Source organism: Panthera onca, chromosome B1 (genome assembly GCF_046562875.1).
Source record: "Panthera onca isolate mPanOnc1 chromosome B1, mPanOnc1 haplotype 2, whole genome shotgun sequence".
NCBI classification, from domain to species: domain Eukaryota; kingdom Metazoa; phylum Chordata; class Mammalia; order Carnivora; family Felidae; genus Panthera; species Panthera onca.
Window position 1 is genome coordinate 3,674,256 of NC_138342.1, and position 24,836 is coordinate 3,699,091.

Below are 24,836 nucleotides of genomic sequence, written 5' to 3' on the forward strand. Positions count from 1 at the left end.
TCACTGTCTTCCTTTTGTCTTTTTTTTTTTTTTTTTTTTTTTTTTTTAATTTTTTTCAGTGTTTATATTAGGAAGAGAGAGAGCATGAGCAGGGGAGGGGCAGAGAGAGAGGGAGACACAGAATCCGAAGCAGGTTCCAGGCTCTGAGCTGTCAGCACAGAGCCCGACACGGGGCTCAAACTCACAAACTGAGAGATCGTGACCTGAGCCGAAACCGGACGCTTAACGGACTGAACCACCCAGGCGCCCCTCCCTTTGTTTTTGGTTTTTTTTTTTTAATTTTTTTTTTTTTAACGTTTATTTATTTTTGAGACAGAGAGAGGCAGAGCATGAACGGGGGAGGGGCTGAGAGAGAGGGAGACACAGAATCGGAAGCAGGTTCCAGGCTCCAAGCCGTCAGCCCAGAGCCCGACGCGGGGCTCGAACTCACGGACCGCGAGATCGTGACTTGAGTTGAAGTCAGACACCCAACCGACCGAGCCACCCAGGCGCCCCCCTTTGTTTTTAAAAGCATCATGGGGAAGTTACTTTGAGGCCGTCTATGTAGATACCCTGTTATCACTCAGAATTTCACCTGCTAAGTTTGGCATCCATTGATGAGGCGACCATCGTAGTGGCAACTAAATCACACTTTGGATTCCCATTATTCCTTCTGTGCTCCTTAGTTTGCCTCTACTGTAAGGAAGGGTCTCCCTTCCTCCCGTTAATTATTAATCCCTTATGTACGTGTATCTGCGGGGATTCACAGCATATTGTTTTTCTCAGTGATTATAATGCCTTATTGTCATGATTTACTTTGGTGGAAAACTCCCAGATTTGGCCAGCAGAAGTCCCTCTGAACTTTGCCCCTGTGGTCCTTGCTGTGTCCCTGTAATAAGATGCCACGGTCCCCTTCATTCTTTGAGCACTTTCCTTACGTTGTGATACAGTAAGATGCTCCAGACTTATCTCGTACCTTCCCTTGGCCCAGGCCTGGAACCAGCCATGTCTCCGGACAGCTCCTAGTGGAATCCCCCCAGTGGGAGTAGGAAATAGGGGTGTGTGTGTGTGTGTGTGTGTGTGTGTGCGTGCATGTGTATGTGTTACATGTGTGGTACATATTTCTAAGTGTGCATGTATATGCATATGTGCATTCACACACCCACATCTGTGTTAAAAGTTATGATCATAACCAAGACCTCTAATTTCAGTCCAGCATCAGAGGGTTATTTTTTAAAAAGCCTATTAGAAAATTCTATAGAGTAAAGTATGAGGAAAACAACGAATAAACTCTAGTGTCACTATATCAATCACACATTACATGGCGTGTTAAAACGCTTTTAAAAATGCTTAGATAAAATAGTTACAGATGAATCAGTGTTGATTGAGTCATAGATACTTTCTTGATCCAGATTTTGTTTGGGGAAGGACAGAAAGATGAAAGAGAACAACACATTTGGGATTTTTATTTACCCAAGTATTTATTTTATTTTTATTTTTATTTTTTTTTAATTTTTTTTTTTAACGTTCATTTGTTTTTGAGACAGAGAGAGACAGAGCATGAACGGGGGAGGGGCAGAGAGAGAGGGAGACACAGAATCGGAAACAGGCTCCAGGCTCTGAGCCATCAGCCCAGAGCCCGACGCGGGGCTCGAACTCACGGACCGCCAGATCATGACCTGAGCTGAAGTCGGACGCTTAACCAACTGAGCCACCCAGGCGCCCCTACCCAAGTATTTAAATGAATTCACTTTTACTCCCCAAACTTTGGTTACATTCTCCCCGGGGAGGCGCGTAGCTCGAGTCCATTTGCTTTGTCCTGGGGCCTCACGCCCTACCGGCCAGGAGGGAGCTGTTACCGCCAGCCAATTTTACGATCACAAGAAAAATAGCTCCTCTCGTGTTAACGGCTCTGGGAATATTTACAACTATGTGTATTCTGATCAGCGTTCAACTTGCCAAGGCTACGAATACAAAACTTCATTTTCTTGGAGTCTTTAAGCTTAACTTAGCAGATCTGTCTTTATATTAAAATTTAGTCATTTGAGTAAAAATATTTCTTTCTCATTCTGTTAACTTACGTGCTTAATAACTCAGCATCCCCTACCTTTTTAAACATTGTATTTTGATTAATCAAATGCTTCAAATACCGTTATAAAGTATCCGATTTTCTAAATCACACGATAAGGATGATTTAAAAATTTAATGAACAGGATCTTAAAGATATATTTCCGACTTGCAAATTCAACGGATCAAATTTGGGATGGGGACCATTTCGAACATCTTAAAGCTATACCATGCACCAAGCGGGGCAATGACTGTGAAACGTGATTACGCTTATATGAAGTTATATAAACTCGTCTACACTTATATAAACTGGTAGAAAACTTCGCTGATTTTTTGTGCTATCTTAAGAGAATTAAGATTGCCATTTCAGGCCCATCTAGGAGACCCCCCCCAAGGGCCGCAGTGGGACAGGGTTTGGCCCCCCCAGAGGCGCGGGCCCCATCAAGATGCCAGGTGAGGCTGGCCGGGGCTGGGGGGCTCCTTTTTTCTGGCCAGACACTTTCTAGGCTGCTTCCTTCAGCTGCGATTTCACTCCCATAGCAATTTCCACACCTTGCACCTGCTGCCGTCCCCCAGACCGGACGGCATCGCGGGGCTCAATCTTGTTCCTTGGGCGTAAGTCCATGCGTGACTTCCGGTGTCCAGGCTTGGTGTGCACGCAGCGTGGGCCTGTCACTCAGGCCGGGACCGCGGCTCCGTCCTCTGTGCCCGCTCCGTGCTTCCTGTTCCCTTCCCTTTTCTGCCGCTCCGTCTCTGCTGAGGTTGGGAAGTGTGGGGCTCGTTACCATCACTTACGTAAATGCACGCTTCTCCCTTCCCCCGCTAGGCGTCCTCCTCAGAGGACATGGGCAGATGGATCGGAATTTTGCTGGCTGAGACGGGGTCCTCCACAGACCCCGGGGCCCTGCACTACGACTACATCGACGTGGAGACGTCCGCGAACGTCATCCAGACAGCCAAACAAACCTTCTGGTAAGACCCCTGGGAAGTGGCACCAAAGCTAAACAGTGCTCCCTTTTCACGGATTTTTTCACTCCCTGTGTGCGTAGCCTCAGGGGGAAGGAAGACTACTAACGACTCTCCCTGAACTTTGCTGAAATGTTTGTCATTCCCACTTTCTGTTGGAGCGCTTTCTATCGGAGCAGAGGTTGGCAGGCTTTTTCCATCAGGTGCCAGAAGTGTTTTCGGCTTTGTGGGCCACGTTCCCTGTTAAAACTGCCTGGCTCTGCCACCACAGCCACAGACCCCGCATCAGCGAATGGCCGTGCTGCGCCCCGATAAAACTTTATTTGCGGAAACAGGCAGTGGGCTGGCCGTGGCCTGTGGGCCATAGGTCTCTGGCCCCTGCGCTCAGGGAACGCTTTGATGCGACACGTGACTTCCATATTGCTTTCACCGGGGCGGAATTTTCAGAGTCATCAGTCATGTACTTCTAAAACTTAAATTGCGATTTCATTTTTTAAAAAAGGCTTGTATGTCTGAAAACATCCCTTTGATTCCTATTTCTGTAACACAATGATGACAAAGCAGCACCTCTCAAGGTGAGGGCCCCAGACCCCTGAGGGCATTCGAGACTCTTGCGGGCAGTTCCAGGGGCCAAAACCAGTTTCATAATAACACTGGTCTGAAAGCCTGGGGTGCCCTGGGGTTGTGCTGGGGAGGTGCTGGGTGAGGAGGAAGGAACCCAGGCGGGTCCCGCGCAGCATTTACTATGTGGAGATTCCGGACAAGTGGTCTGTAGGCTCTCGGTGCCTCGGCTCCCTCTGGAGAGGCCAGGCTTTTCCCGGTCTCGCGTCTCCGATCCCCAGGCGCCTGCTTCTGCTTCCCTCACAGACAGTCTGTAGGGACCGAGGGTCTGCGTTTGGGGCCGAGGCGAGGTGGGTAGAAACAAAGCGGGTGATGGGGTTTACCATCCACACGTGGTGCTAAGCGTGCCGGCAGCCGTGGGCAGACCCTCACTCAGACGGTGAGTCCCTTTGAGTGCGGAGAAGATGAGCCCCCGTGTCCACACTGGCACTCACCTGCTCCCCCCAGGTCCCGCCATCCGTTTTGCCACACACGTGGTGTCCACGGCGAATTTGAGCCGTGTTCCTGTGTCCCTCGAGCGGCACTGGGGACTGAACATTTCTTGCTTGGCTGAGATGTTCTGGGGCGAATAGAGGAACGTGGGCTCATGTTAGGGATCGAGCCACGTGTTACCCCCAACTGAGGTGAATCAATAGCCTTGACAACATGAGTTAGTTTGGGTACAGCTTTTCCAGCAGATCTCCAGTAACGCTTAGCGGTTTTTCTCAAGGGCGGACTTCCTGTTCTTAGTGTCAGAATCAGAGTGACTCAGTCAAGTCACTGAGTCAACTGACTCTTCTGTTCATATTCGTCGTTTCTCTGTGATAACACCCTGTCTAGGCAACAAAATGCAGGTGAATCGCAGTGAACCCCCCCCCCCCGTCATTCGACACATGCAGTGATCGAAGAACGTTTAATCAAGCGGCTTTTTAAGAAATGTACTATCACACTGGGTTTTGCAAAATCTCCGTGTCTAGAGTGACATGAAAGAAAGGAGGTTATGGTTTTTAGCTGCTTCTTCGAGATTTACTAGATTCTGGAGCCTCTCCGAGTGCACCCGTGACCTCAGCTGTAATCACCAAAGTACTCATCGCGTGTCTGACAGGCCCCGAGTGGCCGCGTTTCCCCCAGAACAAAACTTGGCTTTCCAAATGAGTGGAATATTAATCTAAACCAAATGTGGGAAGGCCACATTTTTGAGAAAGGAACGTAGATTGCAATAGTGAGAAATCATTTATTAAAAAGATGCGTGCCAGGAGTTTATGGCTGCAAGACTCTTTGGTACCTCGTTAAAATCTTTATAGATGTTAGCGATACAGTGTATTTTCGTTTGTCAGTTTGCAAGCTAAAAATTCTTACAAAACTTGAGAGAAGACGTTTAACAAGTAAATAATGTTCAGAATATAAATTATGGCAGCTCGCCAGTACAATAAATGTCCTGGGAGTAAATTAATTTTTGCTTTGACGCAAATGGCAGCTGGTTAATGAATGTTTCCAAGGTCTTGGTGGTGGGGGGATGTGTGTCTGTGCATTGGGTATGTGTGAGGGGAAAGGACAGTGATGTGTTTTGAGAAGAGGGCAGTAAAAAAAAAATAGTAACTTAAATTCTCCCGGGAAAAGTAGCATATTTCAGAATATTAATAATGGTAAACAGTTGGAACCTGTTTTCCCACGGCCTAGCCTAGCTTTAAGTGAGATGTATCGATTATATGGTACAAGAGAGATGTTCTGAATGTTCTTCCCGAAACTGACTTCAAGTCACACTCCCTTGGAGACCCACGAGGAGGCTGTGGAAGTAGTGGCGACACGCTAAAAGGCTGTGGATCAGGGTGGACGGAGAGAGGGCAGTGGACAGGCCGGAAGGGAGCCGTTGTCTTGAGTCGCCTTCCCGTGAACCCCTTAAAACAGGGATGCACCTTGCGGGGACGGTGCTCGGTAAAATAAGCCAGATGCAAGAGGACGCGGTCTGTCTGCCTCGCTCCCATGGGGCCTGAAGCTGGCGGATTCGTAGAGGCCGGAAGCTGACGCCGGGCCCAGGGCCCCGGGGGCGGGGAGGGAGTGAGGGTGTCGTGGGGAAGGAGGTTCAGAGGAGGAAGGTCTGGGGGTGGAGGGCGGTGCCGGCCGCCCAGCAGCGTGAATGCACTCAGTGCCCCAGATCCGTGCCCTTGGCAGTCCGTATCTTACCACGGTACGTGTACTTCTGTGAGCGTCTTACGGTTTTGATTTAGCAGGTAGCGTGTGCTCTGTTGTCTCATGTCCACTTTTATGTTTGGTTAAAACCCCTATTGTGGAAAGAGCAGCAGGCAGAAGACGGGGGCCTAGCACGCAGACGGGGCTCGCCTTGCAGCTTAGGGCCCGGAGGCCTGTGGGGGGTGCGGGTCCCCCGCCGTAAGGCCCAGGCCTCTTCCAGCGGGGCCGTCCCGCGTGTCCGCGACCTCTCTGGGGTCTGTTCCCAGCTTCTGTCCCGCCCCTGCTGGAGCCCACTCCTTCCTGGCGACTGTGCCCCAGCGTGCCCACCGCCACACGTCAAGCACTCGACGGTCCCCGCCGTGCGTGTTCCCGACACGCGGTCCGTGACCACCCTGTGTGTCACAGTGCTCGCCGACCACACGTGCACACGGTGACTCAGCCCATGATGCCTTCAAATGGGACATTTAAATTAGAAAACCTTCAATACATATCTTTGCACAAAAAACCTTCTGTCATGGCAGAGTTCTTAAATTTTTTGTTTAAGTTTTTTTCTCTTCTTGTCTTTTTCTTTCCTACACATTTCCTGTTCCTATATGTAATTTCATAGAATCATCCTACACATTTGTGTCCGTTCTCTTCACGTTGAAGAGTGCACGTGTGGGGCGGGACCACGTGGCCTTGGCCAAGCAGAGGTGGTGCCTGTGCTTAGACGGATGGGACAGACAGATGGGAAGGGGCCCCCTCGGACCACGGGCTCCTCCTCTCCTCACAGAACCACAGGCTGGCCTCGCTGTAAGACCTCTTTCCCAGGCCTGCCCTCACCAGTCTCATTTTCTCCCATTTTTATGCGCCTAGCTACCATAGAAATCTAAGATCCCGTGAAGAAACACATTTTTTTCAAAATACATGTATTTTTATTCCAGACTATTTTTTTCCGTAACTCTTTTCATAACATTTATTTCACATTTTATTAGTTTTCATTAAGAACTTTTCCTTTTTGTAATATCATATTAGTTTTGTATTTGGAAAGCCAATTATATAAACAAAACCGGGCAGATGATAGAGACTAAAAACTATTTTCTCACCTCAATGATAATAAAGGTACAGCATATAGTATTTGTCCTGTGACTTGCTTAATTCACTTGGTGCGGTGTCTTCCAGATTAATCCATGTTGTCACATATGGTAGGATTTCCTCCCTTTTATTTATTTTTAATTTAATTTAATTTAATTTTTTTAAATTTTCATCCAAATTAGTTAGCATATAGTGCAACAATGATTTCAGGAGTAGATTCCTTAGTGCCTCTCCTCCCTCCCCCAACCCCTCCAGTAACCCTCAGTTTGTTCTCCATATTTATGAGTCTCTTCTGTTTTGCCCCCCCCTGTTTTTATATTATTTTTGCTTCCCTTCCCTTATGTTCATCTGTTTTGTCTCTTAAAGTCCTCATGTGAGTGAAGTCATATGATTTTTGTTTTTCTCTGACTAATTTTACTTAGCATAATACCCTCCCGTTCCATCCACGTAGTTGCAAATGGCAAGATTTCATTCTTTTTGACTGCCAAGTAATATTCCATTGTATACATATACCACATCTTCTTTATCCATTCATCCATTGACGGACATTTGGGCTCTTTCCGTAGTTAGGCTACTGTCGATAGTGTTGCTATAAACATTGGGGTGCATGTGTCCCTTTGAAACAGCACACCTGTATCCCGTGGATAAATGCCTAGTAGGGCAATTGCTGGGTCGTAGGGTAGTTCTATTTTTAGTTTTTTTTGAGGAACCTCCATACTGTTTTCCAGAGTGGCTGCACCAGCTTGCATTCCCACCAGCAGTGCAAGAGATCCTCTCTCTCCGCATCCTTGCCGACATCTGTTGTTGCCTGAGTTGTTCATGTTAGCCATTCTGACAGGTGTCAGGTGGTATCTCATTGTGGTTTTGATTTGTATTTCCCTGATGATGTTCATGTGTCAGTTGGCCATCTGGATGTCTTCCTTGGAGAAGTGTCTATTCATGTCTTTCGCCCATTTCTTGACTGGATTATTTGTTTTTTGGGTGTTGAGTTTGATAAGTTCTTTGTAGATTTTGGATACTAACCCTTTATCTGATATGTCATTTGCAGATATCTTCTCCCATTCTGTCGGTTGCCTTTTAGTTTTGCTGATTGTTTCCTTCGCGGTGCAGAAGCTTTTTATTTGGATGAGGTCCCAATAGTTCATTTTTGCTTTTGTTTCCCTTGCCTCTGGAGACGTGTTGAGTAAGAAGTTGCTGCGGCCAAGATCAAAGAGGTTTTTGTCTCCTTTCTCCTCGAGGATTTTGATGGTTTCCCGTCTTACATCGAGGTCTTTCATCCATGTTGAGTTTATTTTTGTGTCTGGTGTAAGAAAGTGGTCCAGGTTCATTTTTCTGCCTGTCGCTGTCCTGTTTTTCCAGCACTATTTGCTGAAGAGACTGTCTTTATTCCATTGGGTATTCTTTCCTGCTTTGTCAAAGATTAGTTGGCCATACGTGTGTGGGTCCATTTCTGGGTTCTCTATTCTGTTCCATTGATCTGCGTGTCTGTTTTTGTGCCAGTGCCATACTGTCTTGATGGTTACAGCTTTGTAATATATCTTGAAGTCCGGAGGCTGCTTTAGTTTAGCTATTTACTTATTTATTTTAGTTTGGAGAGGGTGCTGTCTGGGTTATCTCCTCCCTGGGTATTTACATCTTTCACTTCTCACAAACATAAACTTCACGAGTAAACCGTTCACACGTGCACACATCCAGCCACGTATCGGCCGAGCGCCTTGTGGCCAGATTCCTGAGGTCCAGGAATGGGCAAGAGGGACCACGGCCATGTTCTCCCGAGGCTGACGTCGTGGGGGACGAGCATAAAGACACATCAGGTGGCGATTAGCAGTACGCGCAAGCAGAAGGGTAGCGGCACTGAAGCCCTTACTGTGGGGTTTCGGGGAGGGGCTCTCGTGTGCCAGGGTAAATTCCCACCGGGGCTGAAAGACCAGAGGGACCTCGGGCGCAAAGCTGCCGCGCAGGGGGGGCCTGCAGGGTGGTTGGTGAGAGGGAGACGCAGGGAGGTAGCGGGCTGGCGGTGGAGCCCCGCAGGCCACGCGGCACTCTGACTGCCGTGGGAGCGTCACGGCCGCCAGGGCAGAGCAGGGGGCGGCCCCACCCGGCTTTCCCCCTGGAGACGTGTTGGCCGCTGTCAGGGAAGGAGGCGCCCGCGGGAGGCGAGTGGCTTGAGGTAGCGATGCTGCATGAACACTGGGAACTGGAGAAGCGCGTGCTGACAGTGCCCTAAGGAGCTTGGGCTCCACGAACAGTCCCCAGAAAGGCCGCATAGTAAATACCTCAGCTTTGCCAGCTGGGAGTCTCTGCCTCAGGGCGTTCATGTTAGCAGGCTCCTGGAAGAAGCACGGAAGCTCTGCAAAGCAGCCACAGACGGGGCGCGCCCAGCGGAGGGTCAAGGCCGAGCCCCAGCCAGCGGGCAGCCGGCCGGGCGCCCCTGCCGCGCACTGCAGATAGGAAACCCGTCGCTTGTGTTGAACAGCTGGGTCACGTGCCGGCACCGCGTCATGTCCCGGCATGCGTGATCTCCGGTCCTGGCCGCAGCCCTGCAGGCGGCGTTCCCTAGTCTTACAGGAGAGCAGCCTGTCCTTGCCGTAACCCAGCACCCCACTTCTGCCGGCGTGCCGGCTCGCGCTTCTTTCTGTCCCCCGTCACCTCCGGTCTGGCCTGAGCGTCCAGCCCATCTCGGGTGAGACTCTGGGTGGCTTGGAGGGGCCTAACTCACCTCCTTTCTTGCAGCTTCATGAACAGGCGTGGCGTCTCCACTAACCCGTACCTGGGGAGCACCTCCAACGGCTACGCCCACCCCAGCGGCACGGCGCTGCATTACGACGACGTCCCCTGCATTAACGGCTCGGTGAGTGCGCCACTCGTACGGGGGTCCGGGCTCGGCTGTGTCAGAGGCGGGGCAGCGCGAGGGTTCCTGTAATCCGGGGCCCCGATTTCCGGCCAGGCGCCAGAGGGCTTTTGGCCGTGCTCTGAGGCGGGATGGAACCCGTGTCCCTCTCTCCCGGGCTTGTTTGTGACCTTAGTGTGCATCTGAGCAAGTGGGTACCTGGACACCAGTAGGCTGCCATTCAGCGTCCACGTCATTGTGTCTCAACACGTCCTAAAATGTGGGACGTAGGACGGCACCTCAGATATGTCAAAATAGGGCCCAGGCTCGGTTCTCAGGGAGCAGAAGGGACACGTTGCCTCGGCGTAGTGGCCGCACCTCAGACTCAAGGCGTCTTCCCCCTTGGTGGCCTTGGAGCACCCGGGACGCCCGGCCCCTGGTCCAGAGCGGCTTATCTGCCCGTAGGAATGCAGTGCGGGTGCTCAGTGACAGCTCTGCGTGGCCTCAGGCTGGCCGGCTCGGTTCTCGGTACTTTGCGTCCTGTACGCAATGAGCAGACCTCATCAGTAAACTCTTACCACGTCTCCACATTCTTTGCCGAACAGAACAGCCGTCACTGAGCACACTCCTTGGGCCAGGCCCCGTGCCGTCCTCCGGGCCACCAGGGGAGAGGCCCTCGAGAAACCATCTTACCGTTGGTCCCCCGGTATTGGGTGGGCTTAAAGTTGGCATCGTGTCAGGATACGTTTCAAAGTTTGGCATAGAATGTGTTTATTGTTGTGTTTCAAATCTTGGGAGGTATTTTGGACTTTTTTCCTGCTGTTTTGCTCACCTGTTCTTTTCTCGGTACTTGGATGGACGTCCCCAATCAGCCCCCTCTTTTGTGTGGTCATCAAATCCACACCTGCCCAAGGCAGGCACCGGGAGATCACGGCCTTCTCGAGGGAAGTGCGGGGGTCAGGCAAGGACTCCTGGAGCTCAGAAGTAGAAGCAAACTGAAAAGAAGGTTACGTGGTCTGGGTCAGAGGTGACCAGCTGGCTATCAAATGCAGTGAAGTCATGTCTGTCCCCAGGGTCTTGGATAGCTTGCCCTGGGCGTTCCTCCCTCTACCCCCTCGGGCCTGCCCTGGGGTTCCCCTTAGGGCCCCGTCCGCAGGCTCTTTACTGGATTCCTTATCGCGCAGTCCCTCCTCCCTGCCTGCCCATCCTCTCTCCCTCCTTCCTGATTTGCCGCATGGCCCCTAGCGCCCAGGGTCTGCACTAGGGATTGAAGACACAACGCAGGAGTTGTAGCCTCCGTCCCCCAGTGGCCTGCAGACTCAGGGAGGGCTGCATGGTGGCCCCTGTGAGAGCAGGTTCTCGGGCAGTCTCTCTGCCTTCCTAGGCACTGGCTAGGGCCGGCCCCTGGCTGTGCTGGCCTCCGTTTGCTCCATGCAGCCACCAGCTCCTGTTGACAGAGTGGCCTTACCCCTGGCGTAGGCCCAGCCACCCACTCGCTCCCACGTAGTCGTGAGCTTCTCTGAGCCCTTGGTCCCAGGCGCCCCCCCCCCCCCCCCGTGTTGGAAGGACAACACACAAAACTGTCTCTGGGCCTTCCCACCCAAAGGCCCTTCTGCGTCCCTCTTCCTCCAAGGGTTTTCTGCCTTCTTCCTTACCTTCCGCATGGAGGGCTCAGGGAGAGCTGGGTGGGCTGGCACGAGCACGCCCCATCCACCCCTCCATCCCTTTAGGTTTGTGTCACGGGGGTTCAGCCTGTCCCCAGGAATGAGCTTTCCTTGGAGCACCCGCAGCGTCGTCCGATTCAGACATAAAAACCCACCATTCTGGAAGGACTCTGCATTTAGGAATTGTTTCTGCACGTGTGTGCGGCACTGTGACAACTTGAGGTCCCAGGCGCAGTATCTGTGGCTCTCTCGCTTGCTGAGGGCTTCCTGGAAGCCAAGGCCCCTCTTTAAACTGCTTCTGTTTTCCGGGCTCCAGCACCAGGCCGTCCCTTGTTCGGGAGGCTTCCTTCCTCGGTTTTACGAAGTTCGTGCTTTCTGACCCCAAACCTGGCATTTTGTCAGGGTCTCGACTTCCGTGATCCTTGACCCTCGGTGCCCCCCTGACGCCAGCGCAAGATAAAAGCGGGTCTCAAAAGGGACCTTCTGAGGTACTTTTAATCTAGAAACGTCCGTGGAGTATCAGTTTCTAAGTGTTCCATGCGACTCGATCCTTTGGCATTTGGGGAGGTGATGGTCCAGTCTAGAGCGTTCAGATAACCCTGGACAGCTGTGTGCCGGGCTGCCCCAGCGGGGCCGTCAGCCCAGGCTTGTGTGCAGGGGCCGCGGCGTGTAGATGGCGGGCGGGTCCCCGCATCACAGAAATAGACACGTCAAGTGGCTGCAAGAGACGGAACGTCCCTCCCGTGAGACTCAGACTGCTTCTATTTTTGTGACAAAAGGCTGTAATTACAGTGTGCTGCCAGAAGGATGTAAAAATAGGGTAAAATGAGCACAACCTAGGAATTAATATTTCTCTCTTTTGGAAAGTACAAAGCAGTTTGTGAAGACCTTTAGGTCTCTGGCTGTGGTTCTGAGTCTGGGTTTAGTTTACACTTGAATGTCCTTGTTCTAAAGTGGCCCCTAGTTATTTTAGTCCTTTGTAAAAACCTTTCCTGCTGAAACAACACCATTATATCCGCTATATTCTGAAACGTCCTCTTTTCTGTGATGATTTGATTTCTTTCTTTCAACAGACTGTGTTTGGGTCGCTGTGCTTTCTTCAGGTAGAACAGAGTGTGGCACCCAGGTGCACACTGACGGTCACCTGTAACACCTGAGCCGCTGACGCGTGCGTGACAGACAGGCGGAGTCAGGAGGTGGTGTTCACCCTGGTGCACCCGCAGCTTGGGGCAGCGCCGTGCGCGGCTGGGGCCGGGCTCTGTGCCGCGGTCTCCTCCCGCATCTTGAGATTCCCCGGGGGACATAGAGGGGTCAACAGTTTCGAAGCACTTAAAACAACGTCTGGGCCGTAGTAGTTACTGTAAAGTAAAGTGCTTTCTGGGCCGGAGCTCGAGATTTCTGGGCCCCCAGGCTGTCACATGGCTTCCGCTCTCTGGATTAGGACTTCCAAAATTGGGGACTTTAAAGAAAAAATGTCAAATCCTCTTTGTTTTCCCCTCTACTTTTAAAGAAAGGAACGAAACAAAAACTTCATAAGCCAGCTACCCTGGGAATGATCTTAAGGAAAAAAGCAACCCCTCCTGAGTCTCCCAAAGTAGAAAAGTTGTCCGCTTACGTGTGTGTGCATGCGCGTGTGCGTTCTTGGTAACGGCGTGGGGTACACGTATGCGTTTTGGGGGGTACTAATAATGTCTCTGCTATGCTTTCTGTGGCCGAGGGCACTAACGACGAAGCTGTGTGTTGCAGTGGGACCCTGAAGACGGCCCTCCTGCTTCCCGTGCCAGAGGCCTGGGAGAAGAGGTGCTCTATGATAACGCAGTCCTGTACGATAACTTGCCGTCTCCGAAAATCTTTGCGCGCTACCCGCCTGCTGACAGAAAGGCTTCTAGGCCGTCTGCCGACAGACTGTCCTGTAACCATTACAAATACCCTCCCTCCTGCACTCAGTCTGCCACTAACACCTCTTCTCTGGGGAGGGCGTCTTCTGTCGGGCTCAGCTCCCAGGTACAGCATCTCCTTCCATCCTGTTCTAGAATTGTCTGAACCGCGGGCCTCCTGCAGGGCGTTACAAGGATAGTGTAGCCCCCAGCTCGCAGTGGCTGAGACCCGTCAAGGGTGAAGCGGGATTTTGTCCTCAACTAGAACAGAATTTGCAAATGCAATCGATGTTTTGCTGCCCAGGAACTGATCAAACACTCCTATCTAGTTCATGGCTTAAGCACTGTGTTTCTTGGCCTAAATTTGGCTCTTTTTCTATTCTTGGAAAATTCCCCAGTGGATATTGTACATTACGTTGCCTTAAGGCAAAGGTTTCAAAAAAGGACAGGGACAGTATAACTTTCCAGAACATTCTTGCACTGCAAGCTCCTTACAATATGTTCCCATCGCACGTACGTGAGGAACGCTGGACTCCAGGTACGACTTGCTTTTGGTCTTTAAACATAGAACAGGATCTTCAAGATGCTACAGTATTTTTCTGTAACGAGTCTAAAGCGTACTGCCTAAAACCAAGTAGTAATGAGGATTTTGGATTATCACTGAATAAATAAGCTGGATGTTGAACTGCTCTCTGCTCTGTACCTCCTAGTTACGGCAGACGAGAACATTGCAGTGTCAGTGCTAATCTGGTGTGTTCGTGCATTTTCCGCCCGAGGACTTTCTGTACTCGGCATACAGATCTAAGCACCACGATATGAGAATACTCTGCAAACATGAAGCAGAGGGGTACACTTTAAATTACATTCTTTTTGCTCCATTTTTGGGGTACCCGTAGGAAGCAGTGACTGCCTGGTAAGGTCCTAGCGCTTCGCGCGGCGGAGGCTGGCAGAGCTCTAACCAGCTCATCGATTTCACCAAAATCCCAGGGAAGGTTTGTTTGTCTCTGATTTTTAACGACCGCTGCTCAGATCTGTGAAGATTCACTCAGTGAACACGAATGCGTCTACGGACTTCTCTCCTTTTATTGGCATAAAAGTTCTGTTAGGTGGAGATTGTGGGACAAGTATGCCATCTGGCACATTTGCTTTGTCCCCAGATGAGTCTGGAATGACTCGATAACGTCATTTCGATGTGCTTGTTTTTATTCGTTTTCACTCTGTTTTAAGGTAGGAGACACTTTGTAAGTTGAATAGTAGCACCTTTAGGTTTCCTGTGCTAGTTTGGTCATTTTGACCAAATAACAAGGGACCTGTTGTTTAATGCAGAGGTCTTTCAGTTAGTGAGCACCTACAGTTTGCCATATGTTGTGCACGTGTCTGGCGTGTCGCCTGACTTATTTAGGAACCCTGTGGGGAGGACTCGGTATATTTATGGTTTTTTTTTTTTTTTTTTTTAATTTTTTTTTTTCAACGTTTTTTATTTATTTTTGGGACAGAGAGAGACAGAGCATGAACGGGGGAGGGGCAGAGAGAGGGAGACACAGAATCAGAAACAGGCTCCAGGCTCCGAGCCATCAGCCCAGAGCCTGACGCGGGGCTCGAACTCACAGACCGCGAGATCGTGACCTGGCTGAAGTCGGACGCTTAACCGACTGCGCCACCCAGGCGCCCCTATTTATGGTTTTTTTTAATGAGCGAATGGAAGCTCCGAAAGTTGTAGCGACTTGCTCAGCGTGTCCCAAATCACAGAGTCAGAGCCTGAAGCTCCGTCTGTCCACCTCCCCACCACTGGGCCCACAATAGCAGCAAACGAAGCATCGTGGGCAAGCGTGGGTCTGGAGTCGACGTTTGCCGCCACTCTGGGTTGACTGATGACATAAGTCAGGTCCACGTGTGTCACGTAAGCAAAACCCAGCGTCTGTTGGCTTGCAGTGAAGGAGTAGAGGTACCGTTGAATCTTTCCCAAGAACCGACTGCATTCATACTGGTCCTGTGTCGCTCTCCTTGCTTCTGTCGTCTGACCCACCCGTGAATCAGAAGGCGGTTACCTGTCCCATGAGGACATCAGGCAGTGGCAGGGCCCTTTGAGCAGAAATCTGATGCTCGGCCATGCCGCTCCCCTGAAGAGAATCCCCCAGAAAGACGAGCCGTTCATTTTTAGAAACGCAAACTTTTAGGAATCTCCACCGAATGCTCTCGGCCGTTCTACTGCCTGTGCCAGCTTCTTGGTTAGCGTTTGTGATCTCCCAATAGAAGCGTATACAACTTTCCTTGCATCCCGACTGGAGGCATCCAAGTTCCTCACTGGCCTCGGACCTCCGCTCCAGACCCACGTAAGCCAGAGCAGGAAAACCACAGCAGCTCAGTGTTTGGAAAGCACGCTGGCTTTCCGTCCGTGCTAGGTTATAGGAAGGATTCAGGGACTGAGACAACTTACTGAAAACAAAAAGTATTTTTTGTTGTCTGTTTTTAATTTCCTTCTGCTTGTTTTGACAGCTGAAGGGTAAAAAGCCCCCCGCCGCCTCCGGTGGGGTCCCGGGGAAGGGGAAGACTCCAAGCAGTCAGCAAAAACAAGCCGACTCGGCGTCCAGCGTGAAGCGCACGCCTTCAAGTAAGTTCACCGTCCGGATCCTTCCTAGTTTCACGTGCGGTTCGCAGGGCTGGGGCCGTAAGAGCCGTCTTCTCACCTGCTCGGGTAGAGATGCCGGGTGTGGGGGTGCGGTGGAGAGCGGGGACTGCGTTCATCGTCACCCTGCCTCCTTGCTGGGTTGAAGACGGGTGACGGTCTCTACCTCTGCTCTTCTGAGTGCTGTATGAGAGGAGAAGCAAAGCTGACCGGTTGGGCGTACAGGCGGCGTGCAACCGCTCTGACGCTGTTTCCCTAGGACACGATTGTAGGCGCCCTGGGCTTCGGGTCAGCAGACGTCAGCTCGCGTCCCCAGTCTGCGGGTGACTTAGTGACTTCTGTCAAGCCGCGCGAACGCTCTGTGAGCTCGGCTCCCCGTGTTGGCGGCGTAGACAAGTGGCTGTGGTCTCTGTGACGTCTCTGAGGTGTCCCGTGGGTCTCCAGGCACGAGAGCGGCGGGAGGTTGACGGGATGCGTGTTCGTGCCCCGCCTTACGGTCTGCGAGCCGATGTTCGCGTTCCCCTGTTGATTCGCCCGGCCTCTTTATCAGGGCAGGTAGTGTCGTCTGCCCCGCCGTGCAGACGCAGAAATCCTCTCCGAGAGACCGAGGGGCTCCCGCAGCATCTCACAGCTGGCCAGTAACGGAACCAGAGTGAGCACTGCCGTCAGACCCCACATCTGCAGGGGGCCGAGCAGAGCAGAAGCAGGACACGAGGGGGGACCCAGCCCGCCCGAGCGCCCGGTGCCCTTCCCCACCTGCGGTGGATTCACCTCAGGTGACAGCGCCGTCCACACCCGTGCAGATTTGCTTCGGCCCCGGCGGCGCTGGGCCCCGACTCGTTCGGCCAGCGGGGCAGCTGGGCCTGTTGCCCGGGCGGCACACGCAGGGTGCTTGCCGCCCAGCTGCTCGGGTCTCCGGGAAGCTCTCGGCCGGACCTGCTGGTAAAGGGGCTGTGGCTCAGGCCGTTACAAGGTCCGGGAGCTCCTGAGCGGGTGTGGACGTGTTAGGGGAGGAGGATGGGAGTCAGACTCCGGAGATCGCGTGGGGAGTTGTGTCTGTGCTTCCTGAATCTGGCCCAGTGCCGCTGGCTGGTAGACGGTCTCCGTGGAGGCGACGATGAGGCCAGCTGGCTCGTTAGTAACCCCTCGCAGGTGTTCTCAGCACCTGACTTAGTGACCTCCTGTTTGCACTGTGTTGGACGTTCGGAGTGTGAGAGTGTCTGGGGATGGAGAGGGCGGCCCTTTCCTTGGCCACATACAAGGACGAGCCTTGGACTTGACCAGCAATCCTTGGCCGCTTGTGCCCCAAGGGGGCTTCTCTTCTGTACATCAGCTTGTCTCTACTTCCTTCTCCTCATATGTGCGCTTCGAGCAGATAGGTCGGGAGCCGGTTGGACCAAATCCCCCTCGTCACAATGTTATTGTGCTGGTTAATTTTGACCTCATCTTTCTGGCAAATCTTATTTCTCTAATGCAGTTGGATCTATTCATAGTCACTTAAAAGGTTAGCGCTCTTCATTCGTGGAGGGACGTGGGTAAGGAAATAGCTTGTGCCCCAGAACCTTGCTACACGGGACCCGACCCTTATGAGGTCTCTGTCTTGACAGCATTTCTCCCAGGGCCCGTGCTCCTTTCATTTCCTAGGTGATTTATTCCTTTATGTTATGAGACCTTCTGTAGGGAACCTGTATTAACTTTGGTGACATCTAACGGTGACAGAAGAAAAAAAATAATTGCATTCAGTGTTTTTGCTGAATTCAGCCAGTTGTGTTACAGGCTGGACGGGGTTTATTGCACGGGGACCCAGAGATGTGGACATTTATAGGTTAGTGCATGCAGCTCTGTTGGGAAAGCCTCTCCGGTTAGAAGTCAGCGAGCACTCTAGCCGGTGCCTGCGGTGCTTTTGTTTCAAATGGCCGATTTCGTTACCCTCGGGCTGCGATCCTTTTAATGTCATGCTCTGTGTGTACTTTTTCTTTCGGTCTGTCTGTCTGTAGTGAGGGGAGGTTGCCCGGGGACTGAAGATTTGCACCTGCCTTCCTAAACGCAGGGTTTCATTGCAGGAGTCAGCGCCTTCGGCATCTAGGACAGGGGCCGGCTGGGGCTCTGGGGACTCCGTTGTCACTGACGGTGACTGGAGCTGCCAGTGAGGGTCCACCCCGTCCCGGGCACCTTGTGGTTTTGTTGGGATGGGTTTTAGGTACAGATCTCAAATTTTGTTGGACCTCCAGGTGGGCTTCTCGCTTCTGCTTCATGGGGCGGGGGGGGCGGGGTGAAGCTGAGCCTCGGGGAGATTCGTTGCCCAGTCCTGGCGGCCTCTCTGGCATCACACCACACACCTGCCCAGGAGTCACTGCCAGTCCCCTGGGGCAGCAGACACACAAGCCGACGATGGCGGTGCTGTGGGGTGTGAGGCGGCGGGGCGCAGGGGTGCGGCTGACTCATAGGAGGCCCCTGAGTCGCAGTCAGGTGCAGGAGGCAATGGGAGCTCCGAAGTCAGTGACCCTTGATCACATGTGTGGCATCTCTGTCTCTTCAGGGTGTTTTTCCAGGGAGGGTTTCTCTGAATTATTGTCCTCATAAGGCCCACATACTCAGAGGACAAGATTTAACGCAGTAGCGTTGGCCAGATCTCCGACTAGTTTCCCTAAGACTGGTTTCCTCTTCGTTCGTTCGTTCGTTCGTTCATTCATTCGTTCATTCATTCATTTCTCTTATTTAATGAGCATTTAGCAAGTGCTCGTTTCATGCTTGTTCTGAGCGCTCCATAAATCTTAAGTTAGCCCTGGTAACAGCCCTGGGGGTCATTGTGTCACAGTTGCGGGAACCGAGGCATAGACAGGCGGGGCGCGTTGTTTCAGGTCACACAGCTGATGTGGCATGATGGGATTCCAGCCCAGCCAGCCAGATCCAGACCCCGCTGCACACAGACTCCCCGTATTCCTGTTCATTCCTTCACTCGTTCAGTGGAGCACCTGTGTGCTCGGTCCAGGCCGGACACCCACCGCAGCACAGGGGACAGAGCTGCGTCCAGCCGGCCACACTGCCAGGCGGCTCAGTCATGAGGCTCGGATGTGCCGGTGTTCACGGAAGTCTTTTGAAAAATACAGAGAAGTGCCCACATCCGGGAGATTACTCTTGGTGTGGATTAGGGAATGCTGAGCCGCAGCCTTATTGAAGATTGTTGCGTGCTGCAAAGGAAAGTGAGTTAAAAAATGTCCTGATGTTCTGTTTGTGTTCCCTTAACTCAACTCAGAGACTCCTGGGAAGCTATCGAAACTATTCGAATTTCTCCATTTTCTACTCAAGTCCAGCTTCCCATTCTTTGTCTTACTGAGCTAGCGAAATAGCTAGATTAGAGTGTCTTTTACCAAGTTGGCTGATTTTTTTAAAAAATTTTTATTAAATATATTTTTTAACGTTTATTCACTTTTTGAGAGACAGAGACAGAGTGCGAGCAGGGCAGGGGCAGAGAGAGAGGGCGACACAGAATCCAAAGCAGGCTCCAGTCTCTGAGCTGTCAGCACAGAGCCCAACACGGGGCTCGAACCCACGAACCATCAGATCACGACCTAAGCCGAAGTCGGACGCTTAACTGACTGAGCCACCCAGGCGCACCTCGAGTTGGCTGATTTTAAATAGGCTTTATGAATTACCCTGTTATCTGCTTAATTAAACCTAATTTTCTTCTGTGGCTTTCTTTTTTTTTTTTTTTTTTTTTTTTTTAAGATGCTGACCAGTACAAATATGGCAAGAACCGGGTCGAAGCCGACGCCAAGCTGTTGCAGAGCAAGCAAGAGGAGCTGCTGAAGAGGAAGGAGACCCTGCGGAACAGGCTGGCCCAGCTCCGGAAGGAGAGGAAGGACTTGAGGGCTGCCATCGAAGTGAATGCTGGTATGCGGGGGCACCTCCTTGGGTTAGAGTGTGCACTTCCTGTCCTGCCCTCAGTAAGACCGCCCGTCTCCGTGCTGGTAAGCCCAGGGTGGCACCGCAGAACAGGCAAGAGGAGGCCAGGGCCGCCCCTCAGCCTGCTCGCCCGCTCTCCAGGGCCGGTGGGTGGGGCCGCCGGGAGCTGTCCCCTCTTCAGGTGCTGGCAGCAGAGACTGTCTGCAGGACAGGTGGGGCTCAGCAGTTTCAAGTCATGTGTATGATGAAACAGTTGGGGCTGCTGGCAGGAGAACAGTCCACGGGGACAGGTACGATTCAGGAGCCCAAGCAAGAGGTAGAAGGAACCCTTGGTGCCCCGAGAAGAGACAGCGTCTGAACTCCTGGAAGGGAACAGGGAAAACAGGCCAGGATAGTGGAAACACGCCCCAATGGCCGTTGTTGGAGAACCGAGTCAGGACCCGAGAGAGGGGTGTCTCTGGATCAGGCAGGTTTGTTCTTGCTGGCGGGGGCAAGGAATATGGGGTTCCTGGCTGTGCGGATGGAACTGGTGTAGGTCGCCTCAGCTCAAGACTGGTTCTTACCCTGGGGCAAGATTCACGCTTTAGGTTTCGGTTTTGCTGGCCTCGGGGTGGAGCAGAGGACCCAGGGGTCCGAAGGGGAGACGCCTGCTTTCACATGGCTCACCTGCAGGGAGGCCTTGGTGTACCTGCACGTGAAACAGTTCATCAGCCTTTCCAGCCTTTCAGTCCAGCCTTTCCGGACTTCGGGGCCTAAATGAGTGTTGGGACAGGAAGCGCTTTTGGAGTTCAAAGACTGGGAGGTTAGATACAGGCTGAGCAAGTGAGAGCTAACCCGCAGGAGGGGCCGGACGTGGCAGCCGGCCGCCTGCCTGCGGGGAACCGAATGCTAAGTCAGAGACCTGGGTAGGAGCCTCCAGGCCCACAAGACAGAAGGAGGATTTCTTCCTTCTGTTGTTTCAAGCTTGCAGGGTCGCAAAGATGCAGACAGGTTAGACCAGCTCCCACGCGGTGACACCAGGCCAGGGCCACACACGCGAGCCGGGTAACCCCTTGGGATCGGTTTTCCTGCACGTGCAGTGGGTACGTTCCCAGCCGCCTTATGTCCGTGGGACACATTTCAAATAAAGTGAGTCCAGTAAATGCACCTTGAAGCGACAGGTGCCTATTCTGTGGGGGTGAAAGCTTTATCGTGGATCCTCCGGGAGGAGAGAAGGCCCAGGAATCACGGGGGGGGGGGGGGATTGGGACAGGACAACCTCCAGACTCTCCAAGCCAGCGGCACCCCTGCAGGCATCTGCCCTGAGTCCCATATGTTGAAGTGAGTACGCTGAGGCCTGGGCCCAGAATTCTGGGATTTGTGGGAATCCAGGCCTCCGGCCTCCAGGGCCACAGTCTCCCAGCTGCAGGAAAGCAGAGCGGTTGGAAATGGTCGCTGTTCTTTTAGCGAACAGCTGAACTTGAGTTTTGTAGAAGGGAACCCAGGTCAGGGCCGCTTGGCCCACAGCGCTGTGCAGAGCTCGCGCGAAGGGCAGCGGCGTGTGCCATCTGTTGGCCGGAGCGACAGCGTGTCCGTGGGCTTGCAGGCAGGAAGCCGCAGGCGGTTCTGGAAGGCAAGCTGAAGCGGCTGGAGGAGGAGTGTAAGCAGAAGGAGGCCGAGCGCGTCAACCTGGAGCTGGAACTCACGGAGGTCAAGGAGAGCCTGAAGAAGGCCCTGGCCGGCGGGGTCACCCTGGGCCTGGCCATCGAGCCCCGATCAGGGACGTCGAGCCCACAGGTAAAGTCCCTGCCAGCCCAGCGAGCACTCAGCCACATGCCAGCTCTGGATGGGTTCCCGGCTGTGCTCTGAGCCACTGGCCTCACGTTTTCCCTTCTTTGGGTAAGCATGGTGGACACAGCGGCCCCCCTCCTCTCCCTTCCCGGATGCCGTCATCGTAGGACACAGCAGCCCCCCTCTTCTGCTTTCCTGGATCCGGTCACGGAACACAGCTCTCTTTATCTCTTTCCAAACACGTCCTGATTGGATTCCAGCTCAGTAGCTAGAAATCTCAATCCCACGTAGCAGGTTTTCACGAAGCGTCCAGCACATGCTGGGGATTCCGCCAAGTTGCGGGGGGCAGAACCCTTGTCAAATCTGACAGGACGAGGGGAAAGAACTTTCAAAACACAAATTAGTGCCTTCAGGGGCTTCCTGTTCACTCTCTGGGACTCATAGTCACTGAGAAGCTACCAGCATCCTTCTCATAACTATTCTGTCGGGTCCAGATGACCCTCAGAGTCTGATGTCACTACTTCCGTTTTACGGTCGAGGAACGTGGGACCCAGAGAAGTGAAGTGACGCCCCCCCCCCCCCCCCCGCCCCGAGCACACGTGGCCAGGGGGGAGCCCTGAATGCGGTGCCTCCTTCTCTGCGGGAGCCTGTGACACCCCCCCCCCCCACCACCACCTGACCCGCTTCCCAGGGCTCCTTTCTGTCCCTCTTTCCAAACTTCCTGGCAAAATGTGGAGCCTGGGTGAAGCCCCCTGCCCCTCCCCTCAGCACTGGGGTGGACCCGCGGGGAAGACTGATGTCTTTACGGATGTATGGCACAGCTGAAACCCCGCATCCCCCCGGGGGTTCCTCCTCTCTCTAGCGGTGACCCTGCACCCCCCCCCCCACCAAGAGTCCCCATCTTGGCCCCCATTTATCAACTCTTCTCCTTTGGGGCTCACAAAGCCAAGCCTGTCCTTGGGAAGGCTCAGGACTGGTCTGTTTGAGCCTCCCCACCCAGCCCGCAGGGCCCGGCCACGTCCTCCCTCGGGAGGTCTCTCCTTGGACCTTGGTGCTGTCATCGGTCCCGGCACTGGCAGCTCTCGGCTCTACCCGCCCGGACCTTGTCCTGGGAATGCGGCTCATGGGACAGATGTCCCAGAGGAGCATCACGGGCTGCCTTACGGACCCAGCTTGGCCTCTCCCAGGGAGAGATGGTGTTACTCTCTCCTTACCAACCATTCTGTCCCCCACTCCCTCCTGGCCAGCATGGCCTTTGAAAAGCATGTCCAAGTGAACCGGAACATGGGTACAGCTAGCTGCTTGGCATCCAGGGCCAGCAGCCCCCGTAGGGGGTTCCAAGTGACCCAACTGAGTGGTGATTGAAGCAGTGTTCTACTCAGTGGCGTGCCGTATGACCCAAGCAGCATGCGACCATGTGTTATGCCGCCATGATGGGGAGCTTGGTCCTGGGCCCCCATCGGGGTGGGCACTGCTCCCCACCATTCCTCTTCCCCAGGGAGCAGCCTGTGTCCTTGTGGGGGGGGGGGGCGGGGTGCTGCCAATTGTAGGCACATTTGGTCACATGCTAAGCGTTTCAGAAGACGTCTTCCTTTGGTGTCCACGAGCTGTATGGGCTGCAGGATTATCCGGGCTGGGGTCACTCCAGGGAGCTCTGCGCTGCCACCAGCCACGGTCACAGTGACTTTCACTGCCTGGTGGCACGCAGAGCTCTCTGAAGGTACAAAGCACCGTGCAAATGGACAGCTGCCCAGCTCGACCAGTCGTCCCGTCTGAAATGGCGTTTCGAAGGTGCTCTCAGAACCAGGTGCTAACCATGCAGGGCCATTGTCATTGTTGTCTCTGCCTGTTTCCAAAACCCATGTGTTTTCTTTAAAATGAGCAATTCTCGGGGTGCCCGGGTGGCTCAGTCAGTTGAGCATCTGACTTTGGCTCAGGCCATGATCTCACCGTTCGTGTGTTCAAGCCCCGTGTCAGGCTCTGTGCTGACAGCTCAGAGCCTGGAGCCTGCTTCGGATTCCGTGTCTCCGTCTCTCTCTGCCCCTCGCCCACTTGTGCTCTGTCTCTCTGTCTCTCTTTCTCTCTGTCTCTCAAAAATAAATAAACGTTAAAAAATTTAAATGAATGATTCTCCTGCTGGAAAATGCTGATGGCCTGGAAACCATACCTCACGAGGGGCCTTCTCTCTGCGTTGACAGTCTCCAGTTTTTAGGCATCGGACTCTGGAGAGCTCACCCATGTCCAGCTGCGAGACCAGCGATGCCGAGGGCCCGGTGCCGGTGAACAGCGCGGCCGTGCTGCGGAAGAGCCAGCCTACCGGGAGCTCCCCCTGCCGCGGGCACGTGCTGCGGAAGGCCAAGGTGAGCTCCGCCCTCCCGTGTGCAGAGGCATCCGCCCCAGGGTGTGCTGGCTGCTGTGGGAGGGACGGGTGGGGGGGCTCCAAGGGCCTTGCCGTTATCCCCACAGCCAGGGCCTCCTTCAGGGTCCTCCTCCTTTTCAAAGGCCAAGAGCCCCAGAACCTAGCTCAGGGCACCGACCAGCTGGTGTCCCTAGCAACTGTGGCTCTGGGAGGACCTGGGGTGGGGACTGGACCAGGTGACCTCTGGTTCTCAGAGTCCAGGCTGCCCCACTGCCTTGCCGGTGGTGCTGGGGGCACAGGGTGAACCCCTGTGCCCACCTGTGCTCTCCAGTCTCCTGTCTGGGATCGGCCCTGACAAGCTGGGATGCTAGACCGAAAACTCTCAGAAAATGTTAAATCCGTTATAGTTTGTCAAAGTGAACGGTTCTTGACTGCGGTGACCGCAAGCGTGGCATGCAGAGAAGTCGGGCTGGGAGTAATTACCTTAATTCATCAGATGCATGTAATTTGCTCTGACGCGTGTGGAGGCGGGCAGCCTCCCTTTGCCGCCTCTGGGCCCTTCGTCGCTGTGAGAACCTGCCCGACCTGGCTAGAGATGCAGTGTCTTCTGAGAGGTGGCTGTGTGTGGGTGAGAGCGGCCCTCTGGGTGCCCACGGTGGGTGCTGGCGGCTGTGGCTGCGGGCACGTCCTTCCTGGCACACGCTTGACCGCTGAGAGGTGTCCCTGCCGTGTGCCCGTTAGCCCCCCCGGGGAGCGCACAGAGCCGGCCCCCCTGGTGCCGCTAATTGTTTGTAGATGAGCCGTGCAGTAAGAGCGTGGCAGCTATTTTGTTTCTCTCCTGTGGAAGAAATCAGATTTACCACTGAGCCGTGGCAGCCCCCCATCCAGCTGTATGCCCTGGGGGTGCCCGGCGGCCCCCCGGCTTGGG

The 24,836-nt window shown here is 53.4% G+C and overlaps 1 protein-coding gene across 9 annotated transcripts in view; it reads left to right on the plus strand.

Moving 5' to 3' along the window:
* Positions 1 to 24,836, plus strand: part of AFAP1 (actin filament associated protein 1) — a 146,216-nt gene that overhangs the window by 115,850 nt on the left and 5,530 nt on the right. For 8 of the 9 annotated variants that reach the window (XM_060655485.3, XM_060655489.3, XM_060655487.3 and 5 more), the window contains 7 exons: positions 2,873 to 3,018; positions 9,610 to 9,727; positions 13,117 to 13,374; positions 15,744 to 15,858; positions 19,603 to 19,767; positions 21,365 to 21,555; positions 23,748 to 23,909. In XM_060655485.3, the coding sequence (XP_060511468.1) occupies positions 2,873 to 3,018; positions 9,610 to 9,727; positions 13,117 to 13,374; positions 15,744 to 15,858; positions 19,603 to 19,767; positions 21,365 to 21,555; positions 23,748 to 23,909 (1,155 nt within the window). The remainder of the gene's footprint in view (positions 1 to 2,872; positions 3,019 to 9,609; positions 9,728 to 13,116; positions 13,375 to 15,743; positions 15,859 to 19,602; positions 19,768 to 21,364; positions 21,556 to 23,747; positions 23,910 to 24,836) is intronic. The other variant, XM_060655490.3, reaches the window with a different exon arrangement.